General features: G+C 41.8%; 1 protein-coding gene across 2 annotated transcripts in view; it reads left to right on the forward strand.

Annotated features, from left to right (window-relative positions):
- Positions 1-26,212, forward strand: part of nuak2 (NUAK family, SNF1-like kinase, 2) — a 32,588-nt gene extending 6,376 nt beyond the window's left edge. The window contains exons 2-7 of one of the 2 annotated variants that reach the window (XR_008804162.1): positions 10,818-10,938; positions 11,509-11,660; positions 17,550-17,615; positions 22,658-22,910; positions 25,078-26,110; positions 26,196-26,212. Coding sequence is in view for 1 of the 2 variants with exons in the window: in XM_056237980.1 (XP_056093955.1) it covers positions 10,818-10,938; positions 11,509-11,660; positions 17,550-17,615; positions 22,658-22,910; positions 25,078-26,057 (1,572 nt within the window). In the remaining variant the exon portion in view is untranslated. Of the gene's footprint in view, positions 1-10,817; positions 10,939-11,508; positions 11,661-17,549; positions 17,616-22,657; positions 22,911-25,077; positions 26,141-26,195 lie in introns of those variants that run through there. The other variant, XM_056237980.1, reaches the window with a different exon arrangement.
- The last annotated feature ends 989 nt before the right edge of the window (positions 26,213-27,201 follow it).

The following is a 27,201-nucleotide window of genomic DNA, read 5'->3' on the forward strand; positions in this document are numbered from 1 at the left end:
TAGAGTGTTCTCTGAACGTTACATTAGTGTTCTCTGAACGTTACATTAGTGTTCTCGGAACGCTACATTAGAGTGTTCTCTGAACGTTACATTAGAGTGTTCTCTGAACGTTACATTAGAGTGTTCTCTGAACGTTACATTAGTGTTCTCTGAACGCTACATTAGTGTTCTCGGAACGCTACATTAGAGTGTTCTCTGAACGCTACATTAGAGTGTTCTCTGAACGTTACATTAGAGTGTTCTCTGAACGTTACATTAGTGTTCTCTGAACGTTACATTAGTGTTCTCGGAACGCTACATTAGAGTGTTCTCGGAACGTTACATTAGAGTGTTCTCTGAACGTTACATTAGAGTGTTCTCTGAACGTTACATTAGAGTGTTCTCTGAACGTTACATTAGAGTGTTCTCTGAACGTTACATTAGAGTGTTCTCTGAACGTTACATTAGAGTGTTCTCTGAACGCTACATTAGAGTGTTCTCTGAACGTTACATTAGAGTGTTCTCTGAACGTTACATTAGAGTGTTCTCTGAACACTACATTAGAGTGTTCTCTGAACGTTACATTAGAGTGTTCTCTGAACGCCACATTAGAGTGTTCTCTGAACGTTACATTAGAGTGTTCTCTGAACGTTACATTAGATTGTTCTCTGAACGTTACATTAGAGTGTTCTCTGAACGTTACATTAGAGTGTTCTCTGAACGTTACATTAGAGTGTTCTCTGAACGTTACATTAGAGTGTTCTCTGAACGTTACATTAGAGTGTTCTCTGAACGTTACATTAGAGTGTTCTCTGAACGTTACATTAGAGTGTTCTCTGAACGTTACATTAGAGTGTTCTCTGAACGTTACATTAGAGTGTTCTCTGAACGTTACATTAGAGTGTTCTCTGAACGTTACATTAGAGTGTTCTCTGAACGTTACATTAGAGTGTTCTCTGAACGTTACATTAGAGTGTTCTCTGAACGTTACATTAGAGTGTTCTCTGAACGTTACATTAGAGTGTTCTCTGAACGTTACATTAGAGTGTTCTCTGAACGTTACATTAGAGTGTTCTCTGAACGTTACATTAGAGTGTTCTCTGAACGTTACATTAGAGTGTTCTCTGAACGTTACATTAGAGTGTTCTCTGAACGTTACATTAGAGTGTTCTCTGAACGTTACATTAGAGTGTTCTCTGAACGTTACATTAGAGTGTTCTCTGAACGTTACATTAGAGTGTTCTCTGAACGTTACATTAGAGTGTTCTCGGAACGTTACATTAGAGTGTTCTCGGAACGTTACATTAGAGTGTTCTCGGAACGTTACATTAGAGTGTTCTCGGAACGTTACATTAGAGTGTTCTCTGAACGTTACATTAGAGTGTTCTCGGAACGTTACATTAGAGTGTTCTCTGAACGTTACATTAGAGTGTTCTCTGAACGCTACATTAGAGTGTTCTCTGAACGTTACATTAGAGTGTTCTCTGAACGTTACATTAGAGTGTTCTCGGAACGTTACATTAGAGTGTTCTCTGAACGTTACATTAGTGTGTTCTCGGAACGTTACATTAGAGTGTTCTCTGAACGTTACATTAGTGTGTTCTCTGAACGTTACATTAGAGTGTTCTCTGAACGTTACATTAGAGTGTTCTCTGAACGTTACATTAGTGTGTTCTCTGAACGCTACATTAGAGTGTTCTCTGAACGTTACATTAGAGTGTTCTCTGAACGGTACATTAGTGTGTTCTCTGAACGTTACATTAGAGTGTTCTCTGAACGCTACATTAGAGTGTTCTCTGAACGTTACTTTAGAGTGTTCTCTGAACGTTACATTAGAGTGTTCTCTGAACGCTACATTAGAGTGTTCTCTGAACGTTACATTAGAGTGTTCTCTGAACGTTACATTAGTGTGTTCTCTGAACGTTACATTAGAGTGTTCTCTGAACGTTACATTAGTGTGTTCTCTGAACGTTACATTAGAGTGTTCTCTGAACGCTACATTAGAGTGTTCTCTGAACGTTACATTAGAGTGTTCTCTGAACGTTACATTAGTGTGTTCTCTGAACGTTACATTAGAGTGTTCTCTGAACGCTACATTAGAGTGTTCTCTGAACGTTACATTAGAGTGTTCTCTGAACGTTACATTAGAGTGTTCTCTGAACGCTACATTAGAGTGTTCTCTGAACGTTACATTAGAGTGTTCTCTGAACGTTACATTAGTGTGTTCTCTGAACGCTACATTAGAGTGTTCTCTGAACGCTACATTAGAGTGTTCTCTGAACGTTACATTAGTGTGTTCTCTGAACGTTACATTAGAGTGTTCTCTGAACGCTACATTAGAGTGTTCTCTGAACGTTACATTAGAGTGTTCTCTGAACGTTACACTAGAGTGTTCTCTGAACGTTACATTAGAGTGTTCTCTGAACGTTACATTAGAGTGTTCTCTGAACGCTACATTAGAGTGTTCTCTGAACGTTACATTAGTGTGTTCTCTGAACGTTACATTAGTGTGTTCTCTGAACGTTACATTAGTGTGTTCTCTGAACGCTACATTAGAGTGTTCTCTGAACGTTACATTAGTGTGTTCTCTGAACGTTACATTAGAGTGTTCTCTGAACGTTACATTAGAGTGTTCTCTGAACGCTACATTAGAGTGTTCTCTGAACGTTACATTAGAGTGTTCTCTGAACGCTACATTAGAGTGTTCTCTGAACGTTACATTAGAGTGTTCTCTGAACGTTACATTAGTGTGTTCTCTGAACGCTACATTAGAGTGTTCTCTGAACGTTACATTAGTGTGTTCTCTGAACGCTACATTAGAGTGTTCTCTGAACGTTACATTAGAGTGTTCTCTGAACGCTACATTAGAGTGTTCTCTGAACGTTACATTAGTGTGTTCTCTGAACGTTACATTAGTGTGTTCTCTGAACGTTACATTAGTGTGTTCTCTGAACGTTACATTAGAGTGTTCTCTGAACGTTACATTAGTGTGTTCTCTGAACGCTACATTAGAGTGTTCTCTGAACGTTACATTAGTGTGTTCTCTGAACGTTACATTAGTGTGTTCTCTGAACGTTACATTAGTGTGTTCTCTGAACGCTACATTAGAGTGTTCTCTGAACGTTACATTAGTGTGTTCTCTGAACGTTACATTAGAGTGTTCTCTGAACGCTACATTAGAGTGTTCTCTGAACGTTACATTAGTGTGTTCTCTGAACGCTACATTAGAGTGTTCTCTGAACGTTACATTAGTGTGTTCTCTGAACGTTACATTAGTGTGTTCTCTGAACGTTACATTAGTGTGTTCTCTGAACGCTACATTAGAGTGTTCTCTGAACGTTACATTAGAGTGTTCTCTGAACGCTACATTAGAGTGTTCTCTGAACGTTACATTAGAGTGTTCTCTGAACGCTACATTAGAGTGTTCTCTGAACGTTACATTAGTGTGTTCTCTGAACGTTACATTAGTGTGTTCTCTGAACGCTACATTAGAGTGTTCTCTGAACGTTACATTAGAGTGTTCTCTGAACGCTACATTAGAGTGTTCTCTGAACGTTACATTAGTGTGTTCTCTGAACGTTACATTAGTGTGTTCTCTGAACGCTACATTAGAGTGTTCTCTGAACGTTACATTCAGTGTGTTCTCTGAACGTTACATTAGTGTGTTCTCTGAACGTTACATTAGAGTGTTCTCTGAACGTTACATTAGTGTGTTCTCTGAACGTTACATTAGAGTGTTCTCTGAACGTTACATTAGAGTGTTCTCTGAACGTTACATTAGAGTGTTCTCTGAACGTTACATTAGAGTGTTCTCTGAACGTTACATTAGTGTGTTCTCTGAACGTTACATTAGTGTGTTCTCTGAACGTTACATTAGTGTGTTCTCTGAACGCTATATTAGAGTGTTCTCTGAACGTTACATTAGAGTGTTCTCTGAACGTTACATTAGTGTGTTCTCTGAACGTTACATTAGAGTGTTCTCTGAACGTTACATTAGAGTGTTCTCTGAACGTTACATTAGAGTGTTCTCTGAACGTTACATTAGAGTGTTCTCTGAACGTTACATTAGAGTGTTCTCTGAACGTTACATTAGAGTGTTCTCTGAACGTTACATTAGAGTGTTCTCTGAACGTTACATTAGAGTGTTCTCTGAACGTTACATTAGAGTGTTCTCTGAACGTTACATTAGAGTGTTCTCTGAACGTTACATTAGAGTGTTCTCTGAACGTTACATTAGAGTGTTCTCTGAACGCTACATTAGAGTGTTCTCTGAACGTTACATTAGAGTGTTCTCTGAACGTTACATTAGTGTGTTCTCTGAACGCTACATTAGAGTGTTCTCTGAACGCTACATTAGAGTGTTCTCTGAACGTTACATTAGTGTGTTCTCTGAACGTTACATTAGAGTGTTCTCTGAACGCTACATTAGAGTGTTCTCTGAACGTTACACTAGAGTGTTCTCTGAACGTTACACTAGAGTGTTCTCTGAACGTTACATTAGAGTGTTCTCTGAACGTTACATTAGAGTGTTCTCTGAACGCTACATTAGAGTGTTCTCTGAACGTTACATTAGTGTGTTCTCTGAACGTTACATTAGTGTGTTCTCTGAACGTTACATTAGTGTGTTCTCTGAACGCTACATTAGAGTGTTCTCTGAACGTTACATTAGTGTGTTCTCTGAACGTTACATTAGAGTGTTCTCTGAACGTTACATTAGAGTGTTCTCTGAACGCTACATTAGAGTGTTCTCTGAACGTTACATTAGAGTGTTCTCTGAACGCTACATTAGAGTGTTCTCTGAACGTTACATTAGAGTGTTCTCTGAACGTTACATTAGTGTGTTCTCTGAACGCTACATTAGAGTGTTCTCTGAACGTTACATTAGTGTGTTCTCTGAACGCTACATTAGAGTGTTCTCTGAACGTTACATTAGAGTGTTCTCTGAACGCTACATTAGAGTGTTCTCTGAACGTTACATTAGTGTGTTCTCTGAACGTTACATTAGTGTGTTCTCTGAACGTTACATTAGTGTGTTCTCTGAACGTTACATTAGAGTGTTCTCTGAACGTTACATTAGTGTGTTCTCTGAACGCTACATTAGAGTGTTCTCTGAACGTTACATTAGTGTGTTCTCTGAACGTTACATTAGTGTGTTCTCTGAACGTTACATTAGTGTGTTCTCTGAACGCTACATTAGAGTGTTCTCTGAACGTTACATTAGTGTGTTCTCTGAACGTTACATTAGAGTGTTCTCTGAACGCTACATTAGAGTGTTCTCTGAACGTTACATTAGTGTGTTCTCTGAACGCTACATTAGAGTGTTCTCTGAACGTTACATTAGTGTGTTCTCTGAACGTTACATTAGTGTGTTCTCTGAACGTTACATTAGTGTGTTCTCTGAACGCTACATTAGAGTGTTCTCTGAACGTTACATTAGAGTGTTCTCTGAACGCTACATTAGAGTGTTCTCTGAACGTTACATTAGAGTGTTCTCTGAACGCTACATTAGAGTGTTCTCTGAACGTTACATTAGTGTGTTCTCTGAACGTTACATTAGTGTGTTCTCTGAACGCTACATTAGAGTGTTCTCTGAACGTTACATTAGAGTGTTCTCTGAACGCTACATTAGAGTGTTCTCTGAACGTTACATTAGTGTGTTCTCTGAACGTTACATTAGTGTGTTCTCTGAACGCTACATTAGAGTGTTCTCTGAACGTTACATTAGAGTGTTCTCTGAACGTTACATTAGAGTGTTCTCTGAACGTTACATTAGTGTGTTCTCTGAACGTTACATTAGTGTGTTCTCTGAACGTTACATTAGAGTGTTCTCTGAACGTTACATTAGTGTGTTCTCTGAACGTTACATTAGAGTGTTCTCTGAACGTTACATTAGAGTGTTCTCTGAACGTTACATTAGAGTGTTCTCTGAACGTTACATTAGAGTGTTCTCTGAACGTTACATTAGTGTGTTCTCTGAACGTTACATTAGTGTGTTCTCTGAACGTTACATTAGAGTGTTCTCTGAACGTTACATTAGAGTGTTCTCTGAACGCTACATTAGAGTGTTCTCTGAACGTTACATTAGAGTGTTCTCTGAACGCTACATTAGAGTGTTCTCTGAACGCTACATTAGAGTGTTCTCTGAACGTTACATTAGAGTGTTCTCTGAACGCTACATTAGAGTGTTCTCTGAACGCTACATTAGAGTGTTCTCTGAACGTTACATTAGTGTGTTCTCTGAACGTTACATTAGTGTGTTCTCTGAACGCTACATTAGAGTGTTCTCTGAACGTTACATTAGTGTGTTCTCTGAACGTTACATTAGAGTGTTCTCTGAACGCTACATTAGAGTGTTCTCTGAACGTTACATTAGTGTGTTCTCTGAACGCTACATTAGAGTGTTCTCTGAACGTTACATTAGTGTGTTCTCTGAACGTTACATTAGTGTGTTCTCTGAACGTTACATTAGTGTGTTCTCTGAACGCTACATTAGAGTGTTCTCTGAACGTTACATTAGAGTGTTCTCTGAACGCTACATTAGAGTGTTCTCTGAACGTTACATTAGAGTGTTCTCTGAACGCTACATTAGAGTGTTCTCTGAACGTTACATTAGTGTGTTCTCTGAACGTTACATTAGTGTGTTCTCTGAACGCTACATTAGAGTGTTCTCTGAACGTTACATTAGAGTGTTCTCTGAACGCTACATTAGAGTGTTCTCTGAACGTTACATTAGTGTGTTCTCTGAACGTTACATTAGTGTGTTCTCTGAACGCTACATTAGAGTGTTCTCTGAACGTTACATTCAGTGTGTTCTCTGAACGTTACATTAGTGTGTTCTCTGAACGTTACATTAGAGTGTTCTCTGAACGTTACATTAGTGTGTTCTCTGAACGTTACATTAGAGTGTTCTCTGAACGTTACATTAGAGTGTTCTCTGAACGTTACATTAGAGTGTTCTCTGAACGTTACATTAGAGTGTTCTCTGAACGTTACATTAGTGTGTTCTCTGAACGTTACATTAGTGTGTTCTCTGAACGTTACATTAGTGTGTTCTCTGAACGCTATATTAGAGTGTTCTCTGAACGTTACATTAGAGTGTTCTCTGAACGTTACATTAGTGTGTTCTCTGAACGTTACATTAGAGTGTTCTCTGAACGTTACATTAGAGTGTTCTCTGAACGTTACATTAGAGTGTTCTCTGAACGTTACATTAGAGTGTTCTCTGAACGTTACATTAGAGTGTTCTCTGAACGTTACATTAGAGTGTTCTCTGAACGTTACATTAGAGTGTTCTCTGAACGTTACATTAGAGTGTTCTCTGAACGTTACATTAGAGTGTTCTCTGAACGTTACATTAGAGTGTTCTCTGAACGTTACATTAGAGTGTTCTCTGAACGTTACATTAGAGTGTTCTCTGAACGCTACATTAGAGTGTTCTCTGAACGTTACATTAGAGTGTTCTCTGAACGTTACATTAGTGTGTTCTCTGAACGCTACATTAGAGTGTTCTCTGAACGCTACATTAGAGTGTTCTCTGAACGTTACATTAGTGTGTTCTCTGAACGTTACATTAGAGTGTTCTCTGAACGCTACATTAGAGTGTTCTCTGAACGTTACACTAGAGTGTTCTCTGAACGTTACACTAGAGTGTTCTCTGAACGTTACATTAGAGTGTTCTCTGAACGTTACATTAGAGTGTTCTCTGAACGCTACATTAGAGTGTTCTCTGAACGTTACATTAGTGTGTTCTCTGAACGTTACATTAGTGTGTTCTCTGAACGTTACATTAGTGTGTTCTCTGAACGCTACATTAGAGTGTTCTCTGAACGTTACATTAGTGTGTTCTCTGAACGTTACATTAGAGTGTTCTCTGAACGTTACATTAGAGTGTTCTCTGAACGCTACATTAGAGTGTTCTCTGAACGTTACATTAGAGTGTTCTCTGAACGCTACATTAGAGTGTTCTCTGAACGTTACATTAGAGTGTTCTCTGAACGTTACATTAGTGTGTTCTCTGAACGCTACATTAGAGTGTTCTCTGAACGTTACATTAGTGTGTTCTCTGAACGCTACATTAGAGTGTTCTCTGAACGTTACATTAGAGTGTTCTCTGAACGCTACATTAGAGTGTTCTCTGAACGTTACATTAGTGTGTTCTCTGAACGTTACATTAGTGTGTTCTCTGAACGTTACATTAGTGTGTTCTCTGAACGTTACATTAGAGTGTTCTCTGAACGTTACATTAGTGTGTTCTCTGAACGCTACATTAGAGTGTTCTCTGAACGTTACATTAGTGTGTTCTCTGAACGTTACATTAGTGTGTTCTCTGAACGTTACATTAGTGTGTTCTCTGAACGCTACATTAGAGTGTTCTCTGAACGCTACATTAGAGTGTTCTCTGAACGTTACATTAGTGTGTTCTCTGAACGCTACATTAGAGTGTTCTCTGAACGTTACATTAGTGTGTTCTCTGAACGTTACATTAGTGTGTTCTCTGAACGTTACATTAGTGTGTTCTCTGAACGCTACATTAGAGTGTTCTCTGAACGTTACATTAGAGTGTTCTCTGAACGCTACATTAGAGTGTTCTCTGAACGTTACATTAGAGTGTTCTCTGAACGCTACATTAGAGTGTTCTCTGAACGTTACATTAGTGTGTTCTCTGAACGTTACATTAGTGTGTTCTCTGAACGCTACATTAGAGTGTTCTCTGAACGTTACATTAGAGTGTTCTCTGAACGCTACATTAGAGTGTTCTCTGAACGTTACATTAGTGTGTTCTCTGAACGTTACATTAGTGTGTTCTCTGAACGCTACATTAGAGTGTTCTCTGAACGTTACATTAGAGTGTTCTCTGAACGTTACATTAGAGTGTTCTCTGAACGTTACATTAGTGTGTTCTCTGAACGTTACATTAGTGTGTTCTCTGAACGTTACATTAGAGTGTTCTCTGAACGTTACATTAGTGTGTTCTCTGAACGTTACATTAGAGTGTTCTCTGAACGTTACATTAGAGTGTTCTCTGAACGTTACATTAGAGTGTTCTCTGAACGTTACATTAGAGTGTTCTCTGAACGTTACATTAGTGTGTTCTCTGAACGTTACATTAGTGTGTTCTCTGAACGTTACATTAGTGTGTTCTCTGAACGTTACATTAGAGTGTTCTCTGAACGTTACATTAGAGTGTTCTCTGAACGTTACATTAGAGTGTTCTCTGAACGTTACATTAGTGTGTTCTCTGAACGTTACATTAGTGTGTTCTCTGAACGTTACATTAGTGTGTTCTCTGAACGTTACATTAGTGTGTTCTCTGAACGTTACATTAGAGTGTTCTCTGAACGTTACATTAGAGTGTTCTCTGAACGTTACATTAGAGTGTTCTCTGAACGTTACATTAGAGTGTTCTCTGAACGTTACATTAGTGTGTTCTCTGAACGTTACATTAGAGTGTTCTCTGAACGTTACATTAGAGTGTTCTCTGAACGTTACATTAGAGTGTTCTCTGAACGTTACATTAGAGTGTTCTCTGAACGTTACATTAGTGTGTTCTCTGAACGGTCTGGTCTCTAAGCACCAGAACACCAGAGTTCTTCACACGGCTGTAAAACACTGTCCCGAAGCCGCGCAGTCTGACGCTTGAGCGCAGGTGTGTGAGATTCCTGTGCGTCTTCAGTTGTGTTTGTCCATCTGCTGGTCTTTAGTGACCCTGCACACACACACACACACACACACCCTGTGGAATCTCAAACATGCCTGATGGCACGCAGATACTCGCATACAGACTCACAAAAGAGACAAAAGACCCGAGACACAAAGACCAAACGCATCCCTTCATATGCAAAGCAGTGGTTCCACTGACATCACACATTACAGTCCTGGGACAGCGCTGATGTCATTCCCGTGAGATCATGTGACCTCGCCGGAGGAAGACATGCCTCAGTCATCTGTGTGAAGATCACTGTCCATGTGATTGATTACAAATAATAATAATTCTGCTCTCGTTTCATGATCGATGCTCAAAAACTAAAAGTAAATACGGTCATTTGGTCGAAATAATGGTGTTTCTGTGTTTGTGTAAAGAATCAAAGACTTGCTAGAATGAGGCTGGACGATACCGCAAATATTTCTGCAATTTAATTATGTAAATATAATGTTATTATTATAAATTAGGTTATATATTTGATAGTGCTGGGCAACGATTAATCGCATCCAAAATAAAAGTTTGTGTTTACATAATATATGTGTGTGTGCTGTGTAAGTATAATTATTTTGTATTGATTGTGTGCTTCATTTTTGTATATATATATATATATATATATATACAAAATAATTATACACACTACACACACACATACATATTATGTAAACACAAACTTTTATTTTGGATGCGTTTAATCGTTACCCAGCACTAATATTTTACTGTTGTATTAATATAATTAACATGTTTAATATTAGTAAATATTTCTTTTTTCATATTTAATAAATAAATAATATGACTATTAAACCGTTAAATATATTATATTAATATAATTAACATTTAATATTTTTAGCAGTAATATGTTACATATTTCATATTTAATCACATGAAATATGTTAAAACTATTAATTTAATATCATATTACCTAAATTGTAAATATTGTGATGATTTCAATGCATTTATGTAAGTAAATATTACTCTATTTGGCTATATATTGTAAATAAATTAAAATGATTCAATATGATTTCATTAATTTATGCATGATTAAATGCACTGGAATCTATTAGGCGACTGATAGCTGGACTGAGAGGAAACCTGTGACACTCGTGTTCAGTGTGTGTGTGTGTGTGTTGTCCTTTAGGTGGCCATAAAGTCCATCCGTAAGGAAAAGATTAAAGACGATCAGGATCTGATCCACATCCGACGAGAGATCGAGATCATGTCGTCGCTCAGTCATCCTCACATCATCACCATATATGAAGGTATATGAAGTATGAAGTATGAAAGCGCTCTGTTGTTGTGTAACCAGATCGCTGGGATTCTTCAGTCACGCAAACCTCTTTGTTCTCATTATGTAATCAAGGCAAACCCCAAAACTGCTTTATTGTGCTCCAGCGCACCACAATTACACCCCCGCTCATTAACATAACCAGAGTCGTTTAAACTTAGTGAAGTGATGTGACTGACACTGTCGCCTTTGGCTTTAGTCTTGCTTAGTTCGGGACGTTTCATTTAATATTCAGCAATATTATTGATCTCCTGCTTTGACAGCATTATATGAGAACTGAACTGAGCTGGACGATGACATCACGGTTTACTCCAGAGTGGATATATACATATATATATATATAAATGAACTAAATGAATAACTTTTTTACAGCAGAAATGAAGCATCCCTGAACTGACTTAAGCTGGACTGTGACGCTATTCTCTTCTGGAAACACACTTTGTTGAATTATTTTTAAAGCTGCTCTGAAACACTGTGTTGTAAACAGCGCAGTATAAGTAAAGCTGACTCGACTCGTGTGTGTGTGTGTGTGTGTGTGTGTCAGTGTTCGAGAACAAGGATAAGATCGTGATCGTGATGGAGCTGGGCAGTAAAGGAGATCTGTACGACTACATGAGCGAGAGACAGCGCATCTCTGAGGGCGAAGCCCGCCGCCTCTTCAGACAGATCGTCTCTGCCGTGCAATACTGCCACCGCGTGAGTAACACACACACACACACACACACACACACACACACACTCAATACTGCCACCGCGTGAGTAACACACACACACACACACACACACACACACACACTCAATACTGCCACCGCGTGAGTAACACACACACACACACACACAATACTGCCACCGCGTGAGTAACACACACACACACACACACACACACACTCAATACTGCCACCGCGTGAGTAACACACACACACACACACACACACACACACACTCAATACTGCCACCGCGTGAGTAACACACACACACACACACACAATACTGCCACCGCGTGAGTAACACACACACACACACACACACACTCAATACTGCCACCGCGTGAGTAACACACACACACACACACACTCAATACTGCCACCGCGTGAGTAACACACACACACACACACACAATACTGCCACCGCGTGAGTAACACACACACACACACACACACTCAATACTGCCACCGCGTGAGTAACACACACACACACACACACACACAATACTGCCACCGCGTGAGTAACACACACACACACACACACACAATACTGCCACCGCGTGAGTAACACACACACACACACACACTCAATACTGCCACCGCGTGAGTAACACACACACACACACACTCAATACTGCCACCGCGTGAGTAACACACACACACACACACTCAATACTGCCACCGCGTGAGTAACACACACACACACACACACTCAATACTGCCACCGCGTGAGTAACACACACACACACACACTCAATACTGCCACCGCGTGAGTAACACACACACACACACACACAATACTGCCACCGCGTGAGTAACACACACACACACACACACACTCAATACTGCCACCGCGTGAGTAACACACACACACACACACACAATACTGCCACCGCGTGAGTAAGACACACACACACACACACACACAATACTGCCACCGCGTGAGTAACACACACACACACACACACTCAATACTGCCACCGCGTGAGTAACACACACACACACACACACACAATACTGCCACCGCGTGAGTAACACACACACACACACACACTCAATACTGCCACCGCGTGAGTAACACACACACACACACACTCAATACTGCCACCGCGTGAGTAACACACACACACACACACACACAATACTGCCACCGCGTGAGTAACACACACACACACACACACTCAATACTGCCACCGCGTGAGTAACACACACACACACACACTCAATACTGCCACCGCGTGAGTAACACACACACACACTCAATACTGCCACCGCGTGAGTAACACACACACACACACACTCAATACTGCCACCGCGTGAGTAACACACACACACACACAATACTGCCACCGCGTGAGTAACACACACACACACACACACACTCAATACTGCCACCGCGTGAGTAACACACACACACACACACACAATACTGCCACCGCGTGAGTAAGACACACACACACACACACACACAATACTGCCACCGCGTGAGTAAGACACACACACACACACACACAATACTGCCACCACGTGAGTAACACACACACACACACACACAATACTGCCACCACGTGAGTAACACACACACACACACACACAATACTGCCACCGCGTGAGTAACACACACACACACACACACAATACTGCCACCACGTGAGTAACACACACACACACTCAATACTGCCACCGCGTGAGTAACACACACACACACACACACAATACTGCCACCGCGTGAGTAACACACACACACACACACACAATACTGCCACCACGTGAGTAACACACACACACACACACACAATACTGCCACCGCGTGAGTAACACACACACACACACTCAATACTGCCACCGCGTGAGTAACACACACACACACACACTCAATACTGCCACCGCGTGAGTAACACACACACACACACACACTCAATACTGCCACCGCGTGAGTAACACACACACACACACACTCAATACTGCCACCGCGTGAGTAACACACACACACACACACTCAATACTGCCACCGCGTGAGTAACACACACACACACACACACACTCAATACTGCCACCGCGTGAGTAACACACACACACACACACTCAATACTGCCACCGCGTGAGTAACACACACACACACACACACAATACTGCCACCGCGTGAGTAACACACACACACACACACACACTCAATACTGCCACCGCGTGAGTAACACACACACACACACACTCAATACTGCCACCGCGTGAGTAACACACACACACACACACACAATACTGCCACCGCGTGAGTAACACACACACACACACAATACTGCCACCGCGTGAGTAACACACACACTCACACACACACACACTCAATACTGCCACCGCGTGAGTAACACACACACACTCACACACACACACACTCACACACACACACTCAATACTGCCACCGCGTGAGTAACACACACACACACACACACACTCAATACTGCCACCGCGTGAGTAACACACACACACACACACACACTCAATACTGCCACCGCGTGAGTAACACACACACACACACACTCAATACTGCCACCGCGTGAGTAACACACACACACACACACACAATACTGCCACCGCGTGAGTAACACACACACACACACACACACTCAATACTGCCACCGCGTGAGTAACACACACACACACACACTCAATACTGCCACCGCGTGAGTAACACACACACACACACACACAATACTGCCACCGCGTGAGTAACACACACACACACACAATACTGCCACCGCGTGAGTAACACACACACTCACACACACACACACTCAATACTGCCACCGCGTGAGTAACACACACACACTCACACACACACACACTCACACACACACACTCAATACTGCCACCGCGTGAGTAACACACACACACACACACACACTCAATACTGCCACCGCGTGAGTAACACACACACACACACACACACACAATACTGCCACCGCGTGAGTAACACACACACACACACACACTCAATACTGCCACCGCGTGAGTAACACACACACACACACAATACTGCCACCGCGTGAGTAACACACACACACACACACACACACAATACTGCCACCGCGTGAGTAACACACACACACACACACACACAATACTGCCACCGCGTGAGTAACACACACACACACACACACTCAATACTGCCACCGCGTGAGTAACACACACACACACACACACACAATACTGCCACCGCGTGAGTAACACACACACACACACACACTCAATACTGCCACCGCGTGAGTAACACACACACACACACACTCAATACTGCCACCGCGTGAGTAACACACACACACACACACACACACAATACTGCCACCGCGTGAGTAACACACACACACACACACACAATACTGCCACCGCGTGAGTAACACACACACACACACACACACACAATACTGCCACCGCGTGAGTAACACACACACACACACACACACAATACTGCCACCGCGTGAGTAACACACACACACACACTCAATACTGCCACCGCGTGAGTAACACACACACACACACACACACACAATACTGCCACCGCGTGAGTAACACACACACACACACACACACTCAATACTGCCACCGCGTGAGTAACACACACACACACACACACACACAATACTGCCACCGCGTGAGTAACACACACACACACACACACACAATACTGCCACCACGTGAGTAACACACACACACACTCAATACTGCCACCGCGTGAGTAACACACACACACACACACACACAATACTGCCACCGCGTGAGTAACACACACACACACACTCAATACTGCCACCGCGTGAGTAACACACACACACACACACACACACACACAATACTGCCACCGCGTGAGTAACACACACACACACACACACACACAATACTGCCACCGCGTGAGTAACACACACACACACACACACACTCAATACTGCCACCGCGTGAGTAACACACACACACACACACACAATACTGCCACCGCGTGAGTAACACACACACACACACACACAATACTGCCACCGCGTGAGTAACACACACACACACACACACACTCAATACTCACAACGCAACCGAATTTTTATGGTTTTGTTTTATTTTTAGTTAACTATATTAACCCTGATTTCTCTATAGTCATTTTATATTGTAAAGTAGTTTAAAATACAATTAATAAAATATTTTGATTTATTAATGAATTATTTTGATGCTATAAAAACGTTAATTTAAAAGTTTAACAGATATCAGTCATAACAATAATATTCTCTAATTTGTGAGGTATTTTCCGTGAGTTCTTGTTGCACAGGATCATGTCGGTTTTCACTGTCTGGCTTCACAAATATCTGTGGAACCAAAGGTCAGCATGACTAAATATTAGTTCGACGTCATGTGAACATTTCTCACACTCTGGAAAAGTACCCAGAATGCTGTGCGCTGAGGAGGGGTGATAGACCCAGCAGGACTGAGACACTGAATGGATTGCATAACACACACTACTGTCCGCATGAACGAGCAGATCACGCTTGCACACGCTAATGCAGGAACACCCAGCGCTAACGCCGACAAACACAACGACACACACACACACACTCACACACACACGCACGCTAACTGATCCAGCGCTCCGACATATCCGTCTGAACGACAAACTCGCAAAAGCTTCTATTTCAGATAAATGCTGTTCTTTTCAACTTTCTATTCATCAAAGAATCCTGAAATTAAAATGTACACAACTGTGTTCAACACTGATAATAATCATAACTGTGTCTTGATCATCAGATCCTCATATTAGAGTGATTTCTGAAGGATCATGTGACACTGAAGACTGGAGTAATGATGCTGAAAATAACAGGAATAAATTACACTTTACTGTATATTCACATAGAGAACAGATGATTTACACTGGAGTCATATTTCACAATATTCCTGTTTTTTGTGTATTTTTAATCAAATAAACGCAGCCTTGGTGAGCAGAAGAGACTTCTAGTAAAAACATTAAGAATCTCACCAATCCAAAGCTTTTCAAAGGCAGTGTGTGTGTGTGTGTTTGTGTGTGTGTGTGTGTGTGTGTGTGTGTGTGTGTGTGTGAACATGATGATGTTGTTTGCGAGACAGAAACAGAGCGTCCCGTTATAGGCGAGGGGGGGGAGCAGATGAGGAGTTTCGCCCTCCTGCAGAGAAACACAATCACACATGACTGGCATTCCTGTCTCATTTCACACACACACTCACACACACACACACACACTCAAGTCTGGTCCACTATCTTTGTGGGGACTCTCCATAGACTTAATGATTTTTATACTGTACAAACTGTATATTCTGTCCCCTTACACTAACCCTACCCCTAAACCTACTCATCACACACACACACACACACACACACACTCGTACACACACACACACACACACACACACACACACACACACACACACTTATTTACAGATGACGGACGCAGCCGACAGATCTGAAGTCTGGGATTTGTGAGAGTTTTAATGTTTTTAAAAGAAGTCTCTTCTGCTCACCAAAGCTGCATTTATTTGATATAAAATACACACAAAAAAGTAATATTGTGAAATATTATGACTTTTCTTTCTATTGTAAAGTGTAATTTATTCCTGTTATTTTCAGCATCATTACTCCAGTCTTTAGTGTCACATGATCCTTCAGAAATCACTCTAATATGAGGATCTGAGGCTCAAGACAAATTTATGATTATTATCGAACAACAAAAAGTTGATAAATCAAACTATTTTTAGTAACTATAACACACGTAGTGCGCATGACGTCGCCGTTTCCACAAATTCACGTTTTTGTAGTTTACACAGTTGTCAGGTTTGAGTTGTAAACGCTGTTGTGTATCTGTGTTTATCTCTCCAGAACGGGATTGTTCACCGTGACCTGAAGCTGGAGAACATCTTGCTGGACGACGACGGCAATATAAAAGTGAGTTGAGGAGCGAGTAAAGGTCCGGCAGCCGGAGCGAGTGTAGGAAGAGGACCACATGTTTCTGTGTGTTTGTGGCGTCAAGTCCTAAACTTGCACAGAAAATCATTCCGCCGGTGTTGCTCGTTCTCAGGGTTCACACACACACTCGTGTACACACACACACACACACTCTCATAAGCACACTCGTACACACACACACACACACACACACACACACACACACACACACACACACACACACACTCTCATAAGCACACTCGTACACACACTCGTACACACACACACTCGTACACACACTCGTACACACACACACTCGTACACACACTCGTACACACACACACTCGTACACACACACACACACTCTCATAAGCACACTCGTACACACACACACACACACACTCGTACACACACACTCTCATACGCACACTCGTACACACACACACTCGTACACACAGTCGTACACGCACACTCATACACGCACACACATACACACACTCATACACACACAGTCATACACACACCCATACACACAGTCATACACACACCCATACACACAGTCATACACACACTCATACACACAGTCATACACACACTCATACACACACAGTCGTACACAGTCGTATACACACACACACACACACTCGTACACACACACACTCGTACACACAGTCGTACACGCACACTCATACACGCACACACATACACACACTCATACACACACAGTCATACACACACCCATACACACACAGTCATACACACACTCATACACACAGTCATACACACACTCATACACACACAGTCGTACACAGTCGTATACACACACACACACACACTCGTACACACACAGTCGAACACACACAGTCGTACACACACTCGTACACAGTCGTACACACACACACACACAGTCGTACACACACAGTCGTACACACACATACACTTGTACACACAGTCGTACACACACACTCGTACACACAGTCGTACACACAGTCGTACACACACACACTCGTACACACAGTCGTACACACAGTCGTACACACAGTCGTACACACAGTCGTACACACACACACACACACACACACACACTCGTACAGGCACACTCGTACACAGTCGTACACGCACACTCGTACACACAGTCATACACACACTCATACACACACAGTCATACACAGTCGTACACACACACACACACACACACACTCGTACACACACAGTCGAACACAGTCGTACACACACACACACTTGTACACACAGTCGTACACACACACTCGTACACACAGTCGTACACACACACTCATACACAGTCGTACACACAGTCGTACACACAGTCGTACACACACACTCGTACACAGTCGTACACGCACACTCGTACACACACAGTCATACACAGTCGTACACACACACACACACACACACTCGTACACACACAGTCGAACACACACAGTCGTACACACACTCGTACACAGTCGTACACACACAAACACACTCGTACACACACACTCGTACACACACAGTCGTACACACACACACTTGTACACACAGTCGTACACACACACTTGTACACACAGTCCTACACACACACACTCGTACACACACACTCGTACACAGTCGTACACGCACACTCATACACACACTCATACACACACAGTCATACACAGTCGTACACACACACACAGACACACACTCGTACACATATAAGAAATATCACACTCAGTCATGTGACAGGTCTTTATATCTATATCAGATGGGCTGCAGCTTTACATTTGCGTGAAAAAAATGTTTTTCAATAATTCATGCACTTTTCAAGTACCTTTTCATAACTACGGCTGTTTTCCAGGACTTGCATTTCAAAAAGTCTTCCATACTGTGTTAGAAACGTTATCTCTGTTTCCCTGGTGTTATTAAACAAGAGGCCATAACCCTTGCGTGAGATAGCGGCGTCAATCTAGATTGGGTTTATGAGCCGAGAAGTGATCGAAACCACAGTCTGTGTTCCTGACCCGAGCGTCGTGTCTGAGGAGATCAAACTCAAGTCTGGCGCTCTAAAGCATTCCACATTCAAATAGAGTGTAAATATAATTTAGTACCATAAAATCCCCTTAAAATACAAAATATTAAATAAAAACATTTTCATTGAAATAAAACATTTATAATGCGTAAATTTATGTCGTAAACTTGGTGCGTAATGAATGAAGTCATTCTGCACACGGATGTCTCCAGACGTTCACAGAAACGTTATCTCTGATTCTTCTGTGTTCCTGGTTTTATTAAACAAGAGGCCATAAAACAAACACCCGATCGAAACCTGCATGAGATAGCGGCATAAATCTGCGTTCGGTTGATGAGACGAGCTGTGAAACTGCACTGATGGACACTAGCGCTGTTGTTTAAGGCAGAGGATCGGCGGTCACTAGCGGCGGCGGGTGTTTGAAATAAATAATAAACGAGTATCAAACTTCCAGACATGCGTGTTTATTTGAGCACTTCCGTCAAAGAAACGACACACTAATAAAGCATTGAAATAAATATCGGTAAATAATGCTAACTTAAATTAATAAAGGTTAATATTTAAAACATATTTCTAATATCTCCATGTTTTCTGCTTGTTGTAAAAGCTCTGAAGAGTGTGTGTGATCCTCCACAAGGGCGAGGCATTTAGGCTGAGCTTGATCTTACACTGCCAGAGAAAGCCACACTAAAATCACCCGCGCGTGTGAAACACACTTTACAAATACACTTGCCATGTCTAATAACGAGCACAACTGTCTTAAAGGGATACTCCACTTTTTTTGGAAATAGGCTCATTTTACAACTCCCCCAGAGTTAAACTGTTGAGTTTTACCGTTTTTGAATCCATTCAGCCGATCTCCGGTTCTGGCGGTACCACTTTTAGCATAGCTTAGCATACATCATTGAAGTGGACAAGACCATTAGCATTTCTAAAAAAAAAAATGACCAAAGAGTTTCGATATTTTTCCTATTTAAAACTTGACTCTTCTGTAGTTACATCGTGCACTAAGACCGACGGAAAATGTAAAGTTGCGATTTTCTAGGCTGATATGGCTAGGAACTATACTCTCATTCCTGCGTAATAATCAAGAAACTTCACTGCCGTACCATTAGTGCAGCAGGCGTAATGATTAGGGGTGGTGAAAAAAATCGATTATTGATTAATCGCGAGTATGTTATGGACGAGTATGAATCGATTATTACATTTTCAAAAATCGATTTTTTATTATAAAAAAAAAAAATTGCATTATTTTATTTTGTAAAATATGTTATACCGGAAGTTGAACGTCACGAACGCGCCCAGTTCCAGTTAAGCGCGTCGTGTAACGGCAGCCAGAGCGAGTGAGAGCAGGTGTGCCGGAGACACACTGGCTGCGTGGCGGCGTCTCAGCTGCGTGGTGTGTCCGTTTTTATTTCGGCTCCCATGTTAACAGGTTAGAGCTTGCACACTGCCTGCATGAGCCGCGCGGAAAACGCGTGCATGCTAGAAATAGAACCGACGCCTATTTTTCACGTGACACGCAAGCGTGTTGGAAGCGTTTCCAGGCAAAATAGAATAGGAAACGATGTTTATATGTCATTTTGTACACGAATACATATTAATAAATTACATTTTGATGTTTGAAAGTCTAGGTTTTGATATAAATTCAGATATCAATGTAATTTAAACAAATAATAATAATTATCGATTTTCAAATATTGCCATTATTTTTGCCTATATACAAATTTATGTCATTTTTATTTTTTAAACAATCGAGTCCTGGTGTTCACTACAGAGGTCATAGCATAACATATGAATAAAATGTTTGTTTCTTATGCTCTTAACAATGTGATTACATGAAGAAGAAAAACATCTTTTGAAAAAAAACGTTCTGGGCCTCAGGAGGATATAAAGATAATAGGCTACAATAACAACATAGTGTGTCTTCTGAGTGACGGTCCACCATCAGGCTAAATATAGGCTCTTTAAAGCTACACAAAATTTGTAAATGTTATTAAAATAAACAGACAGCCCACTTCCCTATTTTTCGGATTTTGGAAGATGTGTGATAACAGTTGAAATTGTTGTCGTAAAGGCAAGAGGCAAGAGTTGAAATTGTTGTAGTAAGGATTAACACACCGCTAACCCAAATGTAGACTGTCCCTCTATGTCACCTAGCAGCAGCGGCGCCGCGTCAGACACGCTTCTGGTGTGCAAAGACACAGAAAACGCGACGCAGCTGACACGCAACAGAAACGCCACGCTCACGCCACGCAGCCAGTGTGTCTCCGGCCTAACGAGCGTTGCTTGCTACAACACCTTGTCTTTCTAGAAGAAAATTGTCCAATTTCTACAGTATGTTGGTTCTGATCTACTTCCTAAAGGAAATAAGCCTTTCATTTATTTGTTATTGTTTAGTTCAACTTGATGAGTCACAACACAATGTGATGTATTCATGTTCTACAGAACATAAGCTACATACAAATAATTCTGAAGTTATAACTACACGACACAGAAAGTGCTTTGAGTTGTTGTTACTCAATAAAAGAGTTAAGTAATTCAGCAGCTGACTTTTTTTAATACTGCAGACACTTTGTAGTGTATTTTCGTTTACTGTTGTGAAATGGAAAATCAATAATCGCTAATCGAGAATCGTTAATAATCGAAAATCGACTGTAATCGAATCGGGACTTCAATAATCGTAATCGAATCGAATCGGGAAATCAGACAGATTAACCACCCCTAGTAATGATATGACGCAGCGCCTGAAAATAGGCCACCTTCCGTCAACACAACGGAACTATTTTCAGGCGCTGCGTCATATCATTACGCCTGCTGCTCTCATGGTACGGCAGTGAAGTTTCTTGATTCGGGAAGCGAGAGCATGTCCAGTGGAGTAACTAGTGGAATATTGATAAATTCGCTGATAAAACAAAGCCGACACCGCTGAGATTTATGGGCTCCCGCGATCGACACTTGCGTGAGATGGCCCGTTGGGTTCGTGAGACGAGCTGTGAACTGCACTGATGCTGACCCACTGTCTGTTCCCCAGATCGCGGACTTCGGGCTGTCGAACCTGTACCGGGGCGACCGGTTCCTGCAGACGTACTGCGGCAGCGCCCTCTACGCCTCGCCCGAGATCGTGAACGGCCGGCCCTACAGGGGCCCGGAGGTGGACAGCTGGTCCCTGGGCGTGCTGCTCTACACACTCGTCCACGGAGCCATGCCGTTCGACGGACACGACCACAAGCACCTGGTCCAGCAGATCAGCAGCGGGAACTACCGCAGACCCACCAGACCGTCCGGTGAGGCGCTGACCAAACACACACACACACAAATCATGGACATGATCTGAACAGGTTTAATGGTGCTGTAAACAATAGTCACACTTCCACTGGAAACGAATGGAGAGTTTCCTCTAGTGGAAGCGTGTGGAACTGCAGCCGAACACACTCTCACTGACGCTCGTTTACTGAGAGATCAGACTCACATGCGGAACACCACCGGTGTAGAGTTACGGCTTTGATTTTATCAGTTTTAGAGTAAAACGTGTTTTTCAAAATACATATTTCATATAAAAATTAAAAATAGTATTTTTGCACATTTTTCATAACAATAAACGTAAAAATCTGTAACTTTTTTTTAAGTTCACTTTTTTCACTTACACAATAATCTGCCGAGTGTCGTCTTTGAGGAGAGATCAAACTTCAGTCTGTCGCTCTAAAGCGTTCGAGATTTACCAGTTTAAGTTGGAAATGTAATTTTCAGGTCTACGCTCAAAAAGTGAATAAATGGATTATAAATACAGCGTAAATATAATGTAGTACCATAAAATCCCCTAATAATACAAAATATTAAATAAAAAACATTATCGATCTAATAGTACATTAATTTAATTGAAATAAAGAAATAAGCACGTGAAGAGCAGCACAGGGTTAAAACGAGACACGGAACTGGTTTACTGTGTTTGTCGAAGGTCCAAGCTTAGTGAACCATGGCGATGTTTTATAGCTAGAGCTTATCTGTTCCTAGCAGATAACGCTGTGAGTTGTGTGCCATGTGTTGACCTTGGCAGCCTCATAAAATTGAGTTGATCTGGGAGTCAAGTTCACAACGACAGCAGCTTTATTCGTACAGTCACCATGCTTTCACTTATCGAAAATCTTTGTTTTAATCTATCCCTGCATATGGCAAACCATAGAGAGCAAGACACTGCCCAGAGTAACATGAGCTAGTCTTGCCAAACCGGTTCCTGGAGCCACACCCCAACAGCACACAGTCTATTTTTAGAGACTCTACTAACAAGCGTTGAGTTGAATCAGGTGTGTTTGATTGGGAAGAGTTGAGGATGTGTACGTTTGGTGTGTCCACAGGAACAATGGATTTCAGTATCCCATGCTTTCATTCCCATTAGCATTGAGCATTCGATATTGTTGATCATTTGCATAGTTGCATAGACCTTTGAAACCACGCCACATTGCTGGACACGCCCACATCGCATCGCCAACTCTCACTGAATAGGGATGGTCACCAAAAGTCTTCCAGTCGGCAAAAGTCTAATGTTGGAGACCAGGGGTGTCCAATGACTCCAATCCTGCTTCTGGAGCGCCACTTTTCTGCAGAGTTTGGCTCAAACACACCTTTAGTAGACATTGGTAGCCATTAGTAGCCATTGGTAGCCATTAGTAGCCATTAGTAGACATTAGTAGACATTAGTAGCTCTTTTTGACCCCAAATGACGTTTGCTGAAATAAAATTAAAAGTTCTCTTTGTCCAAATGGCACGAGACTTTGTACAGTTGTCAACACTTTCTAGATCTACAAATAAAAAAAAAATTGGAATGATATCTGTTTTTTTTATGTTAGTGTGGAAAAAAAAGAGACCCCAGGCAACAAAATGTTAAAAAAAAATTTTTTACTTGGTTTATTAATGTTTTTATTCCACAATTGTGCAGTTTTGGGAGGATTTATTATATATATATATATTTTAATGAAAAAAAATTGCAGTTTTAAAAGTAAAAAAAATCACTTTTTCCAGTAGATGGCTGTAGAGCTCCATTATTTGCTATTTGACTAAATGAAAGACATCTTTTGACAAGTACAAAACATGACAAAAAGTTATTTTTATTGTTATTATTGTGATTTCATTATATTTAGATATGAATCCAACTGGAAAAACTTAGTCCAATAGTGGAGCTCTGCAGCCATCTACTGGTTAAAGTGATAATTTTTAACTATTAAAACGGCATTTTCCAAAATCTTACACTAAACCATGTCATATTATCCATGTTATCCCCATGAATGAAAGTAGTTAGAAATGTGGGTCTTAAAAAATATAATAAATCATCCCCAAAATGCACAAATGCTGAGTAAAAACATTAATAAACTGAGTAAAATATATATTTTTTTTACAAAATTACATTTTGTTGCCCTGTTGTCAAATCCAATGCTAATGCTCTTTGTCGCCCCACAGATGCGTGTGGTTTGATCCGCTGGATGTTGATGGTGAACCCAGATCGTAGAGCTACACTGGATGAGATTGCAGGTCACTGGTGGCTCAACTGGGGCTATCAGCTCCCCCTACAGGCTCAGATCGACACCGCATCGGTGTGTCCGACACATGTAGCGTCTCAAACCAGCGGCCCGACTCGCATCGCGGACTGGCTACGCCGCACCTCGCGCCCTCTCCTGGAAAACGGTTCTAAGATGCGTTGCCTATTGCGTACGGGTGGAGGAGAACCAGTTCAGCGACAGCGCTCAATACGCAGGTCGCGCAAAGAAAACAACGTTTCGCAAACAATGCAAGAATCACCTCGCCCGTTTAAAGGCATCCTGAAGAAGCGTGGAAGTCTAAAACAGAAACTGGCTCCCGGGGACTCCCAGGCTACACCCTTGGAGGAGAAAACCAAGAACTCTTTGGCTCCGCCGCCTCCACCTCCTAAAGGCATCCTGAAGAAGCCTTCCGAAGGTGAGTCGGGATACTACTCCTCATCCCCGGAGAGTTACGACTCCGGGCGGACTCTCGGGAACGCGTCGCCTGCGCAGAACCGCAAGGGAATCCTCAAACGCCATGGCAAGTTTTCCGGAGGACTCCAGGGATTCGGATCTCTGGATAAGCTCTCGCCTTCCTTGCCCTCGGTGGTCAACAAGTCCCGACCGAGTGGAGCAATCAGCGAGGACAGCATTCTCTCCTCCGAGTCTTTCGACAGACTTGACCTTCCCGATCGGGAGATTCCCGACGCTCCGATGGAGAGACGAAGAATGCGAGGATGCGTATCCGCTGATAATCTCCTCGACTTAAGAGAGGACGGGCCAGGGACTCTGCTCAAGGGACACTGGGAAATGGACGTAGCTTGCTATCGTGCAGGAGTGTCCGATAGCGTGTTTTCAATCTCCGACTGCGAAAACGTCACTCGGACTTACAAGCAAGCCTTGGGAGCGACTGCTAGCTAAGATGGACCACGACTATGAAGTGCAGAATCTGCAACTCGGTTGTGCCTAGAAAGGTAAACAAGTTGGAAATAAAGGAAAGGACTTGGAAGCGTTCCTGACGAACGCTGGTAAATCTGCAACTCTGTTGTGCCTAGAAAGGAAAACAAGTTGGAAACAAAACAAGGAAAGGAATGCTGGTATTGGAACGGCTTCAGGTCAGACAGGAAGTGGGTCTTCAAGAGGACAGGAAGTCCTGTGCGACAGACTCGTTTGGGACACATTTCATTCCGAGGGAACGGCAGTTTTTTGGTGCGTTTGCAACCAAAACCGCTTTTATAATGTAGACTTGATTTGAGAAAAGTGCCTTTTATTTTGTCAAATGATCAACAATCAACAACTAACTTGTTATCCTTTGAGATGTTTGACAGTCACATGACTGTTTAGGGTGTTGGCTAGTCAAAAAGTACCAAAGATCTATTGTGAATTTGTTTTAAAGGTGAATATTGGTGGTAGATGACAACAATGTACAAGAACACGTGCAGGAAAACTCAAAAGGTCTCAATTTGCGAAGATTGACTAAAGCTCTCCTTAAGATCGTTCCCGCCAATTTCTGACTGTTTAGGGTCAAAAAGTACCAAAGATCCATTGTGAATTTAGATCATCTGTTTGTTTTAAAGGTGAATATTGGTGGTAGATGACACAAATGTACAAGAACTCAAGAGGTCTCAATTGGCAAAGATTGACTAAAGTCCTTAAGATTGTTCCCGCAAATTTCTGAGTTTTACAACATGCCATAAATGACACGTGTGCGACGGATACAGTAAACTATTGTCTTTTTATGACTTTTTATGTAGTCTAGACTTTAGTTACATGTTTAAATTGTGCAGATAGGAGTTTATTAGGATGGTGAAATGCGCCGTGACCTCCCCACACAAAAGGATTACACTAAAAGCGGATTTTTTTGTCTCCAAATCCTTTTGAGAAATGTGTTGAAATGGTTTTGGGCAACTGGACGTTTACTTCCAGTTGTAAAGGCAAGCTAAGAATGGGAAAGAGTGATATTTCAGTGTCATAACAGGGTGTTTATCAGTAAATCTGCTTGTCTTGAGTTTCTAAACTCTTCATACAGTATTGGTAAGAGTCCATTGGAGCGGCAGTGAGATCT

This window comes from Rhinichthys klamathensis, unplaced genomic scaffold (assembly GCF_029890125.1).
Source record: "Rhinichthys klamathensis goyatoka isolate OS25496 unplaced genomic scaffold, OSU_Roscu_1.1 h1tg000504l_1, whole genome shotgun sequence".
Classification (NCBI taxonomy): Eukaryota; Metazoa; Chordata; class Actinopteri; order Cypriniformes; family Leuciscidae; genus Rhinichthys; species Rhinichthys klamathensis.